Source organism: Macaca thibetana, chromosome 13 (assembly GCF_024542745.1).
Source record: "Macaca thibetana thibetana isolate TM-01 chromosome 13, ASM2454274v1, whole genome shotgun sequence".
Taxonomy (NCBI): Eukaryota; Metazoa; Chordata; class Mammalia; order Primates; family Cercopithecidae; genus Macaca; species Macaca thibetana.
Window position 1 is genome coordinate 32,975,148 of NC_065590.1, and position 13,246 is coordinate 32,988,393.

The 13,246-nt window shown below is 43.0% G+C and overlaps 1 protein-coding gene across 3 annotated transcripts in view; it reads right to left on the bottom strand.

Annotated features, from left to right (window-relative positions):
• Positions 1–13,246, bottom strand: part of TET3 (tet methylcytosine dioxygenase 3) — a 119,963-nt gene that overhangs the window by 21,470 nt on the left and 85,247 nt on the right. For all 3 annotated transcript variants that reach the window (XM_050754367.1, XM_050754365.1, XM_050754368.1), the window contains 2 exons: positions 7,637–7,727; positions 403–496 (listed from right to left, as the gene is read on the bottom strand). In XM_050754367.1, coding sequence (XP_050610324.1) covers positions 403–496; positions 7,637–7,727 — 185 coding nt within the window. The remainder of the gene's footprint in view (positions 1–402; positions 497–7,636; positions 7,728–13,246) is intronic.

Below are 13,246 nucleotides of genomic sequence, written 5' to 3' on the forward strand. Positions count from 1 at the left end.
AGCAGACAAAAGCACTGGCAGCTCCAGGGCATATGGAAGGGGACGAGGAGTCTGACAGTCCACAGTGGGGTCCACCATCGGGTCATGACAGCATCTCCAGCTTCCTCTTTCCTACCCCTCCGGCCCTGAGCCACAGGGACAGGATGAGCCGAGTGTGAAGACTAACATAGTTCCAAGGCCGGCCCAAGACCCGGGGACTGGCATTTAAACAAGATGAGGACAAACGGCTGAGGCTGGGGGAAATGACCCTAACCCTGAGCCAGATTCTAGCTCTAAGGCTCCCCTGGACAGCCAGCATGCTGTCTCTGACACACCCACCTGGCCCCCGCCCCTGCCCGCTCAGCTACACGCAGCAAGGGGAACCAGGCACAGCCGTGGCTCGTGAGTGGGCCCGACACTCACCCACTTTGCAATGGGGCAGCCGCGGGAGCTCTTTCCCTCCTTCCCCGTGTAGATGACCTTCTCGATCCGGATGGCTTTCCCCTTCTCTCCATACCTGAAGAGGGAGACAGAAGCCACCATTAGCACAGCAGAACCCCAAAGGAGAACAACTTTTGGTCAGAAGGCAGCCTCAGTGTGCTTTTGTTTGAGTTTCTGGTTGCTGTTGGGGCAACAGAAAAGAAAGAGAAAGGTTTAAATGTCATTTGGTACCTAAAGGCTCTGGAGACACAGTGGCCACTTCCAGGCTTCCAGGTTCACCTGCCCCTTCTCTGCTCCTGCCCATCGGGCCCCCTCTGATCCAGGGCAGAAGGAGAGTTGAGCAGAATGTCCCTGATTGTTACCTCCTAACTCCAGAAGGGAACTGAAACTAAAGGCTAAACACGGGCATTTGTATCTAGCCGTTAGCTGAGTCACCCTGAGAGTTAGCTATTTATAAAAATAACAAATAAAATAAATGGGGGAATCCTTATTATTCTCTTTGAATAATCCCCAGCTGACATTTGACCATGATGATGACAAACAGCTGAGGCTGGGGAGAAGTGGCTCTACTAAGCCCAAACACCAGCTCTGAGGTTCTCCTGGACAGTAAACACATCTGGTTCCTGTACATGCCACCTGCCCTGGCCCCCATACACACTCAGGGCATCAGAACCCCAGCTCTCCAGGACCGTCTAATCAACCACACTATATTCAAGATGGTGCAACTGCGGCCCCTGGAGTTGAACTGACTTATCCAAGGTCACACAACTACAAAGAGGCAGCAGTGGTCTAAGCACAGCCCTGGACGTCAGACAGACTGGGTTTGAGTGCCAGCCCTGCCATTTTCTTGCTATATAACTGTGGCCAAATTACTGAACTTCTCTAAGCCTCAGTTTTCTCATCTGTAAAATGGAAATTAAAATGGTCCCCACCTCCTGGGCTTGGTAAAGATCAAACAATAGTCCACAGGGAGTATATTATTTAAAGTACTTTGAAGTTCCTGGCATGAGGGAAGAGTCCAATAAACAGTAATTATTTTTAATAATGTAAAAAATCTTACAGAATCTTATTTTTAACAGTTTTTTAGTTTCAGGTGCAATGTCATATCACCTGCAGATAATGGCCATTTGCCACCCACTCCTTTCTATTCTTTATATCTCTAGCCTGACTCTTGTCTCTCTGAGACGGCCAGGTGCTTTTTTTTTTTTTTTTTTTTTTTTTTTTTTTGAGACGGAGTCTCACTCTGTCACCCAGCCTGGAATGCAGTGGTGCGATCTCAGCTCATTGCAACCTCTGCCTCCCAGGTTCAAGCAATTATCTGCCTCAGTCTCCCGAGTAGCTGGGATTACAGGCGCCCGCCACCACGTCCAGGTAATTTTTGTATTTTTAGTAGAGACAGGGTTTCACCATGTTGGCCAGGCTGGTCTTGAACTCCTGACCTCATGATCCACACGCCTTGGCCTCCCAAAGTGCTGGGATTGCAGGTGTGAGCCACGCATGGCAGGCCTGGCCAGGTTTCTGAAGGGCTTGCAGGCATCTCTGCTTACTTCCCAACTTTAACTGAAAATGTTTCCAACAATTCATCACTGAGCATGAAACTGGCTAACTTTGGGAAAGAGACAGATATGAAGGGTGCTACTCAGAGTCTCCTGTCCTAAGGATTTTAATTAAGAATTATTTTTATAAAATGTATTTTTTTTTGAGACGGAGTCTGGCTCTGTCGCCCAGGCTGGAGTGCAGTGGCGCAACCTCGGCTCACTGCAAGCTCCGCCTCCCAGGTTTATGCCATTCTCCTGCCTCAGCCTCCTGAGTAGCTAGGACTACAGGCGCCCTCCACCTCGCCCGGCTAGTTTTTTTTTTTTTCGTATTTTTTAGTAGAGACGGGGTTTCATCGTGTTAGCCAGGATGGTCTCGATCTCCTGACCTCGTGATCCACCCGTCTCAGCCTCCCAAAGTGCTGGGATTACAGGCTTGAGCCACCGCACCCGGCCTATAAAATGTATTTTTAACATATAAGGAGACAGATGATTAAATGTTTTTTATTCGATCAATTAACAGCATACTAATTTAACAGCTTGTCTGAATCTAACTATCCTTGTATTTCCGTAATAAATTCAATTTGATCATGGCATGTTATTTTAATATACTATTTCATAGAGCATTAACGTTATCATAGCTTCTACAGTTCAGAATACACATATTCTTTATCTTATCCACTCCACTTCTAGGAATCTCCACCCCACAAATAACTGTACAAATGCACCAAGCTTTAGGAACAAGATAATTCACTGTCTCATCAACAACAGAAAAATGAAACAACTTACATGTCTACCATGAGACTGGTTAAATACATTATAATAAACCTCACCAAAAAAAACATCAATTTTCATGCAATGAAAAACCATGTCCCATCAAAAATGATTAGGTAGAATTGTATGTACTGACATGGAAAGAAATTAAGTGGGGGGAAAAGCAAGCTACAGACAGTGGGTATATTATAATGGACTACATTTGGTTTAAAACTTCTCTATATACATATTTAATACATTTATATCTGTATATATACAAATATCTTTGTAAATGCTTAGAAAATATTGAAAAATAACATCAAACTTTAGAGCTTTACTTATTCTTTAGACTTTTAAGCCTTTGGTTCATTTGAACAGAGTTTATAATTTTTTTAAATTAACTAATTAATGTTTTCAAACAAGCTCTTGTCAGCCCACAAAGATTTTTTTAAAATGCTGATCTAAGGTTCCTCTGAGTTCCATGTTCTCTATTTCACTCAAGATCTTAGCAAAAGGATTAAAAGTGTTTCTGATAATTACAACATTAAAATTCTAAGGCTCTGTTAGTCTCTTATAGAAAGTGTTTGGAGACAGGACTCAGGAGTTTATATAGCGTGGTCTAGATGAAGAGTTAAAGAACACATAATGCTGCTTTTGTCTGGTTCCTGGACAACTTTCATTTCAACAAGCATTTATCAGGAAGCCACCCATAAGGGCAGGGCCTGGGCCCCTGGTGTGTCCTGGAGATCTCTGTCGGGAGAACAGCCTGAGGTGACCATACTCCTCTCGCTGAGACGGAAGCACTATCGCGTTCCTCGCAGGAGGGTGAGCTGAGGACACTGCCACCGCTTTCCAACCAGGTCCTTCCCCACCATCCCGCCCCTGTGAGAAATGTGTCCTGCAGTGAACCTTGCATTAGACAAATAAAAGGGCCAAGCACTGTCTGATCAGCTAGACTTAAAAAAAAAAACAACAAACAAAACAGAACTGTCTCTTTGTGTTTAAAGACAGCCAATCAACTCTCACTTTAGCTCTTTCTTCTTAAGTGCCTCACTTTTTGGCCTATCATGAAGAGGCCTTTCTAGTATTCAGATTAACTATCAGACCCTCAACTAAGTCTGCATAGATAGCCTGAAATCTTATTCTAAAGGATAACTAATCATCCAAGCCAATCATCTTATTCTAAAGGATAACTGGCTCTTCAAGGGTGGTCCCAGAGCCAGCAGCATCAGAATCCCCTAGAAATTTGGTAGGAATGGAACACAGATTCTCAGGTCCCATCCCAGACCTGCTGGGTCAGAAACTCAGGTGGGGCCCAGTCATCTGTGTTTTAACAAACCCTCTAGAGACTCTGAGGCCCACTGAAATCTGACAACCACTGCTCTGAGGCTTTGCCTGTTCAGGATTGTCTCTATCACACAGTAACAAGACCAGTTTCCCCAAATCTCAGAGAACCTGCTAGCACAGTGTTGGTTCTTTGTTTCTAGAACAAGCTTTTAATGAACTCCTAGGCTGCAGAGAATCTCCTTCCCAGACAGAACACACAAGGCTCTGTGCTGTGCACCGGTCTCAGATACGGGTTTGGCAACTGACTCCAATTATCTATGAAGATAAGGACCTGGGTACCCACAAAGTATGAAGCTCATAAATAAGTTGGGAAATTTTAGGATCTGCTTTCAAACTTCCCCTCCTTTCTCCAAATCTTTACTGGAAAAGCTAAGAGAACCAGGTTTTCCTGATTTCAGTTTATTTCCCCTCCCTGCCTTCAGCCAACTCCTGACAGCAGAGCATCCTGAAGAGAAAGGGTTGAGAACAGTCTAGGAAAAGAGACAGCCTAGACCTGCCATTCACAAACTATACCCACCATTCACAAAATAGATCCCTACCCAGGGGATTTGCATCAATCACTCATTACTCCCCTTGTTCCAGAAAGGATCTTATGAAGATATCTACAAGATAAAACTAACGAGTGATGAAATCAGAGTAAAGGGCAAAAAAAAAAAAAAGGTACGCTGGCATACAAAATACAAACAGTGGGATTTTGTGTGTATTTTTGAGAGATAAGCCTGGAATATCTTGTTATATGAGAAATCCAAAAAAGGCTTGTTAGGGTCATGTCAAAAACAAAACAAAATAAAACAAACAAACAAAAAAACCCAGAAGAATAAACCTGAATAGGTTCTATGGGCCAAAGATGAGAAATTACCTTCCTCCTGATGGGGTACACAAATCTGGCTCCAAGTTTACTAGCAGGCAACATAAAGATGGAACTGCAATCTGTTACATGATTTGCAAGGTCCTTAAGATAAAAATAAACCAGTTGCTAAGGAAAAACACAAGTATTCCTGGTCTTGAGAGGAATTCCTCCCTTGGATCAGTTTCTGAAGAATCTACAGCTGGCTGTTATTTTTAAAGCAATCAGGGGGGGAAAAAAAGACATATTTCAACCTTATCTTACCAAATTTCAAAGATCTCTTGATCCTTGTTTCAAAATACTTTTCTATAATGAAAAGTTGTTTAAGAGAGCTGTCTGGAAATCTTATAAAATTGTTACCTCAAAATGCCCCAGAACAAAAAACCTGCCCCAGATCAAACTTGTACATTTGACTCCCCTGCAGCAAATGATAGTGTCAGGATTCCTTACAAAAATCACTGGCCCAGAAGCTGCCTGGTCTAATCTGCAAACTACAACACACAGGGATGTGAGCACATGCAGGCAAGCATGACAACACTTACACAGCTTCAAATCTGTCTTATGCTCATTGACTCAGAAGTGCCCTCATACCAGGCTAGAATTTACAGATTGGTGAATATAAATGTTCCAGATGGTCTAGGAAATTAAGAGTGATGACTGTAGATCACTGTCCTCCATGTATCTTGCTTTTCATTTATTCAGAGAAGCTGTTGTAGTCATTCAGTTCAAAATCATGTTCTGTGCTACACAGACAAGAGTATCTGGCTCCTTGCCAGGCACGGTGGCTCATGCCTGTAATCCCAGCACTTTGGGAGGTCAAGGCGGGCGGATCACCTATGGTCAGGAGTTCGAGACCAGCCTGGCCAACATGGGGAAACCCTGTCTCTGCTAAAAATACAAAAATTAGCCGGGAGTGGTGGCGCATACCTGTAGTCTCAGCTACTCGGGAGGCTGAGACAGGAAAATTGCTTGAAACTGGGAGGTGGAGGTTGCAGTGCGCCGAGACCATACCACTGCACTCTAGACTGGAGGACAGAGCAGATTCCATGTCAAAAAAATAAATAAAAAGTATTTTGCTCCCATGGTCAGACAAAATCTGGTTCCCAAATCTGCAGCAACTCTAAGCCACGCAGCTTTTCACGTATTTGTATGTATATGTATGGGCAAGCATATGCTTATGTCTACATCATCTTAGCTTTTATTATTAAAATACTAACGCAGCCGGGCGTGGTGGCTCATGCCTGTAATCCCAGCACTTTGGGAGGCCGAGGCGGGTGGATCATGAAGTCAGGAGATCAAGACCGTCCTGGCTAACACGGTGAAACCCCGTCTCTACTAAAAATACAAAAAATTAGCCGGGTGTGGTGGCGGGCACCTGTAGTCCCAGCTACTCGGGAGGCTGAGGCAGGAGAATGGCGTGAACCCGGGAGGCGGAGCTTGCAGTGAGCTAAGATTGCATCACTGCACTCCAGCCTGGGCTACAGCATGACTCCGTCTCAAAAACAAAACAAAACAAAAACTAATGCTTGTTTGAAAAAATGCAATTAGTGCATTTGTCTGTGAGGTAGTTAATGACTGTCTACCTTTTCTGTAGTACTCATGACAAGCACTAAGTCTTTCCACACATCAATTCAGTTTATCCTCATGACACTCCTACAGTCTTTTTATCATCAACTCTATTTTGCAGATAAGAAAACTGAGTCACAGAAGAGCAGAACAACTTGCTAGAGACTCAGCAGTGAGTGGCAGGGCCAGGACTGGGCCTCAGTCTGGCTCAAGTCCCTGCTCTCAGCCCCGGAGCCACAGACTGGAACTCAGAGAGTTTACTAACTGCTGTGGACATGCACATGGGTTTCCAAGTCTCCATCTATATGAACTGCTCAAAAACCACAACTAGTAAACAGAAACCCTAGAGTCCTGAATTTGAACTGGGAGTGTCAATATAAACTCATGATGTATGTAATCACTAAGCAATAACAAGAATGAAAAATCCATAGATTTAACATAGCTCTTTCTACTTAAGCAGCCTAAAAACAATGAACAACCCTGTGTAGTCATGAGTGCCCCTAGTAGGCAGAGTCTGTTTTCTAAATACTTTTTCCTCCAAGAAAAAGAACCGGGACTTCTTGGATAAATGTACAACGTGAACCCAGGATATCTTGTCATATGAGAAATCAAGAAAGTTATGAAAGACTCCTATGATCCTGTCCAAAGGATTTAGGGGACAACCTGAGTAGGTTCCCACTGGTCAGGAGTGAGACATGACATTCCTCTTAGGGGAGGTAAAAAATTCTACCTATGAGGCAGTTTTGGAAAAAAAGGAAAAACAACCTGATCCCAATCAGGGCTTTTGGTCTAACTACCAATTTACAGGACACAGAGGCATGCGAAACATTATAAATGACACCACAATACCACGGGAAAGCTGTCAGCAAAATTCAGGCTGTAGGAAACTAACTCTACAGGACATAGAGCCATATAACCATATTTCTTCAATAAAAACATTTCAAGATAGAGAGAAGCAGGGGTACATGAATTGGGCAGACCTACAGAATGAAAGAAACCCAGAAACAATGGAAGTGAGGATCCCACAGTCAGCCTTCCATAACCCAGTTATCAGGGCTTCCTTTCTGTATGCTTTCTATTACAAGGCAATGAAAAATGAGAGGTGCTTAATATCCACGTTCCATTAACAGCACACCCGTTTCTCCTTGGACATCTGTGTATCACTCACCGCTCCTCCATGAGTTCCCGGATAGAGGCGACTGTGGGGCCAGATCCCAGGTGAGTATAATATGGACCTTCATCTTTCTCCACTATTTGTTCTGCAGAAACACAAAGAGTAAACATTTTTGGAATATTAATTAGTCAATATTAATTTAGAAAGGCAAACCACCAACAGGAAAGTTAACAGGCATGCTAGAAAACAGGAAACCCACATGCTTATGAACATGTGAAAAGGTGTTCAACTCCAGTAGAAATCAGGAAATACACATTAAAATCACAATAAAACACCATCACACATGGACCAAATTGGCAAAAATTTAAAACTCTGATAAAACCAAGTGCTGTCTGTGATCTAAGCACTTTGGGATTCCGCCTACCATTGTCCAATGAAGCTAAAGAGTTGCATCCTGCATGACCCAGTAATTCCATTTCTAGACACACACTCAAGACCAGCGGTCAGCAAGCTACTCTCCTCCAGTGAGCCACCGCACCCGGCCAAAAACATTTTGTTAAGTGACAGAAGCCCTCCTGGGTAAATACCCAACCAAACTGAAGACAGAGGCTCAAACAGATACTTGTATGCCAATGTTCAGAGCAGCATTTATTCACCACAACTAAAAGGTGAAAACAACATAACCATCCATCAGCAGGTGGTTGGATATATGAAATGTGTATGTCCATATGACGGAATATTAGCCAAAAAAGGAATGAAGTTTTGATACATGTTATTACATGGATGAACCTTAAGAATATTATGCCAAGTAAAAGAAACCAGACACAAAGGACAAATACTGTAGGATTTCACTGATATGAGTTATCTAGAAGAGGCAGGTTCCTGGAGACAGAAGGTAGATGAGAGGTTTGCAGGGGCTGGGTGGAGCAGGAAATAAGGGGTTATTGCTTAATGGGACAGAGTTTCTGTTTAGGCTGATGAAGTTTTGGAAACAGATAGTGATGACAGTTGCACAATATTGTGAATGTAATTAATGCCACTAAACTGTACACATAAACATGATCAAAATGGCAAATTTAAGTTATACATACTTTACCACAATTTAAATAAAAGAAGTTCTGATACATGCTACAATATGGATGAACCCTGAAAACATTTTTTTTTTTTTTGAGATCGAGTTTTGCTCTTGTTGGGGTGCAGTGGCGTGATCTCGGCTCACTGCAACCTCCGCCTCCCAGGTTAAGTGATTCTCATGCCTCAGCCTCCCAAGTAGCTGGGATTACAGGCATGTGCCACCACACCCGGCTAATTTTGTATTTTTAGTAGAGACAGGGGTTTCACCATGTTGGCCAGACTGGTCTTGAACTCCTGACCTCAGGTGATCCACTCACCTCGGCCTCCCAAAGTGCTGGGATTACAGGTATAAGCCACTGTGCCCCACCAAAAACATTTTGTTAAGTGAAAGAAGCCAGATACAAAACAGGTCACACATTGTATGCTTCCATTCATATGAAATACTCAGAATAGGTAAATCTATAGAAACAAAAAAGCAAATTGGTGGTTGTTGCCAGAGGCTGGGGGCTGGGGGTGTGTGGGTAGGAATGAGGAGTAACTGCTTAATGGGTACAGGGTTTTTTTTTTTTCTGAAAAATTTTAAATATTTTAAAATATCATGAAAATATTTTAAAACTGGAGGGAGATGTGGTTGTATAATATTGTGAATGTACTAAATGCCACTGAATTGTTCACTTTAAGATGGTTAATTTTATGTGAAGCTCAACTCAACTTGTAAAAAGGAACAAACCATTCATGTAACAACACGGATGAATTTTAAATGAGTTTTTCTAAGTGAAAGAAAATAGACCCAAAAGGCTACATAGTAGCTGCTTTGGAAAAGAGTGATCTGGCTGGATATTAGGAGGCTAAAAACAAAAAAAACTCTACACACAGTGTGCACCTACTGTACTACAGCTGGCAAGTTTGCTTCATATCTAAGATACGACAATTACATGTAATAGAGTATCCTACACTGGGTCCTACGACAGAAAAAGGACCATTGGTGGAAAAACTAATTAAATCCAAAAAGTCTGTAGTTAACAGTACTGTACCAACATTAATTTCTTCATTTTAAATATACCATAATTACGTAAGACATTTACAAGCAAGAGAAGGTATATAAAGTATATACAGGAACTCTCTGCACTAACTTCGTAATTCTCCCATAAATGTAAAATTATTTCAAAATAAAGTATTTAAAAAGTAAAAGAAAAAAACAGTGAGCCATAATTTGCTGATCCTTAGGAGAAATCATAGTCACACACATTAAATCCCACATACAAAGATTTTCACATCAACACAGTCTGCAAGAGTCAAAGCTGTAGACAGCCTGCTGTGGACTGAATGTTTGTGTCCCTCCCAAATTTGTATGTTGAAGCCTAATCCCCAATGGGATAGCATTTGGAGGTAGGGCTTTGGGGAGGTAATTAGGGCAAGAGGGTGGCACCCTCCTGAATGGGACTAATGTCCTTATAGGAAGGGATACCACAGAGCTTGCTTCCCCTTCCCTCTCCCCTCCTGGCTATGTGAAGATACAGCGAGGAGGTGGCTGTCTACATGCTAGGAGGGGGCCCTCGATGGACACTAGACCTGCTGGTGCCTTGATCTTAGAATTCTCAGCCTCTAGAGCTGTGAGAAATCAATGTTCACTGTTTAAACCACCCAGGCTATGGGATTTTTTTTTTTTTTTTCTAGAGACAGAGTCTTACTCTGTTGCCCAGGCTGGAGTGCAATAGCACAATCACAGTTCACTGCAGCTTCCACCTCCCAGGCTCAAGTGATCCTCCCACCTCAGCCTCCTGAGTAGCTGGGACTACAGGTGTGCACCACCATGCCTGACAAATTTTTGTATTTTTTGTAAAGACAGGGTTTTGCCATGTTGCCCAGGCTAGTCTCCAACTCCTGGGCTCAAGCAATCTGCCTGCCTCGGCCTCCCAAAGTGCTAGGAGTACAGGCTTGAGACACTGGGACTGGCTGGTATTCTTGCTAAAATAGTCCAAATAAAGACACAACTCGTAATTCAGCAACAGTGGAATGGATTTCTCTTGAAATGCAGTAGTCATATTATGGAATATATTCAGCAATGAAAATCAGAAACCTGCAACAGCATGGTTGACTACAACAGCACCGTGAGTGAAAGCAGCACAACACAGATGATATGGTCTAGCTGTGTCCCCACCCAAATCTCATCTTGAATAGTAGCTCCCATAATTCTGTGTTGTGGGAGGGAGCCGGTGAGAGAGAACTGCATCATGGAGGCAGTTTCCCCCATACTGTTCTCATGGTAGTGAATAAGTCTCAGGAGATCTGAAGTTTTGATAAGGGGAAACCCCTTTCACTTGGCTCTCATTCTCTCTCACCTGCTGCCATGTAAGACATGCCTCTTACCATGATTGTGAGGCCTCCCCAGCCATGTGGAACTGTGAGTCCATTAAACATCTTTTTCTTTATAAATTACCCAGTCTCAGGTACGTCTTTATCAGCAATGCGAAAATGGACTAATACAGCAGAATACAGTTAAGATTCCATTTAAATGATATTCAATAACAGACTCAAACTATACTAAGAGATCCATACATAGTGAGTAAAAACTACTAGGTTGAAATATGAAATTGCAGACAGTCAATGATTTTTGACCTATCAAAAATGATAATTTTATATGGTTCAACTTCATACAAAGAAAAGCAGGGAAATTACTGTCACAAATGTGGGGAAAAGAAAGATCAGACTGTTACTGTGTCTCTAGAGAAAGAAGTAGACATAAGAGACTCCATTTTGTTCTGTATTTGAGATGCTGTTAATCTGTGACCCTACCCCCAACCTTGTCCTTGCAAGAGACATGTGCTGTGGTGACTCAAGGTTTAATGGATTTTGGGCTGTGCAGGGTGTGCTTTGGTAAACAAGTGCCCGAAGGCAGTATGCTTGTGAAAAGTCATCATCATTCTCTTAATCTCAAGTATCCAGGGACATGTACACTGCCAAAGGTCGCAGGGACCTCTGCCTAGGAAAGCTAGGTATTGTCCAAGGTTTCTCCCCATGTGATAGTCTGAAATATGGCCTCGTGGGAAGGGAAAGACCTGATCGTCCCCCTGCCTGACACCTGTGAAGGGTCTGTGCTGAGGAGGACTAGTATAAGAGGAAAGAAGGCCTCTTGGCAGTTGAGATAGAGAAAAGCATCTGTCTCCTGCCCGTCCCTGGGCAATGGAACATCTCAGTGTAAAACTCAATTGTATGTTCTGTTTACTGAGAAAGGAGAAAACCGCCTTAGGGCGAAAGGTGGGACATGGAGATGTTTACATATGCATATCAAGGCACAGCACTTTTCCTTAAACTTATTCATGTCCAGAGATCTTTATGCATATGTCTTACTGCTGACCTTCTCCCTACGATGATACTATTATCCTGCCACTTCCCTTTTTCTAAGATGGTAAAGATAATGATCAATAAATACTGAGGGAACTCAAGAGACCCGTGCAGAGACCCGTGCGGTGCAGGCGTGGGTCCTCTGTATGCAGAGCGCTGGTCCCCTGGGCTCACTTTTTCTTTCTCTATACTTTGTTTCTGTGTCTCATTTCTTTTCTCAAGTCTCTCGTTCCACCTAACGAGAAACGCCCACAGGTGTGAAGGGGCAGGCCACCCCTTCAACAAAAGTTAAGAGAATGGTTACTTCCGGGGGATGGAAGAGGAATGTGGTTAGAAAGGCATACAGGTCTAGGCATGGTGGCTCACACCTGTAATCCCAGCACTTTAGGAGGCCGAGGGGAGAATCACTTGAGTCCAGGAGTTTGAGACCAGGCTGGGCAACATAGTGAGACCTTGTCACTACAAAAAAACAAACAAACAACAGTAAAAACCTAGCCAGGCTTGTTGGTATGTGCCTATAGTCCCAACTACTTGGAAAGCTGAGGCAGGAGGATCACTTGATACCAGGAGTTCAAGGCTGCAGTGAGCTATGATCACACCACTGCACTCCTGCCTGGGTGATAGAGCAAAGACCCTGCATCAAGGATCAAGGAAAAAAGATAAACAAACAAGAAAGGGCATAGAGGTGACTCCTGGGGGACTAGAAGTGGCCTATTTCTTGATCCAGGTGGTGGTCACACAGGTTCATTTTACAAAATTTCATTAAGCTTTACATGAATGTTTTGGGTACTTTCCTATGTATACAAATCACAATTTTTTAAATGTAAAAAATAAATTAATTTCATACCTATTTTATTCAGATCATTATGCTCAACTTTATGGGGCATACAAGATAGAATAATACCTGACTGTTGCCTTTTAAAAGTGTATGATCTAGCCAAGCAGACAAGACCCACACATAAGATACCTCATGGCACTTCCTATCAATAGGGGAAGATAAAACTTGCAATGCATAGTGTTAGGACAACTGGGGGAAAAGAGTTTGATCCATACTTAATACCTTAACCCCCAAATCCATTCCAAATGGCTGAAAGATTAAAATACAAAAAAATTAAACTATACAATACACATGCGGGCCGGGCGCGGTGGCTCAAGCCTGTAATCCCAGCACTTTGGGAGGCTGAGACGGGCGGATCACGAGGTCAGGAGATCGAGACCATCCTGGCTAACATGGTGAAACCCCGT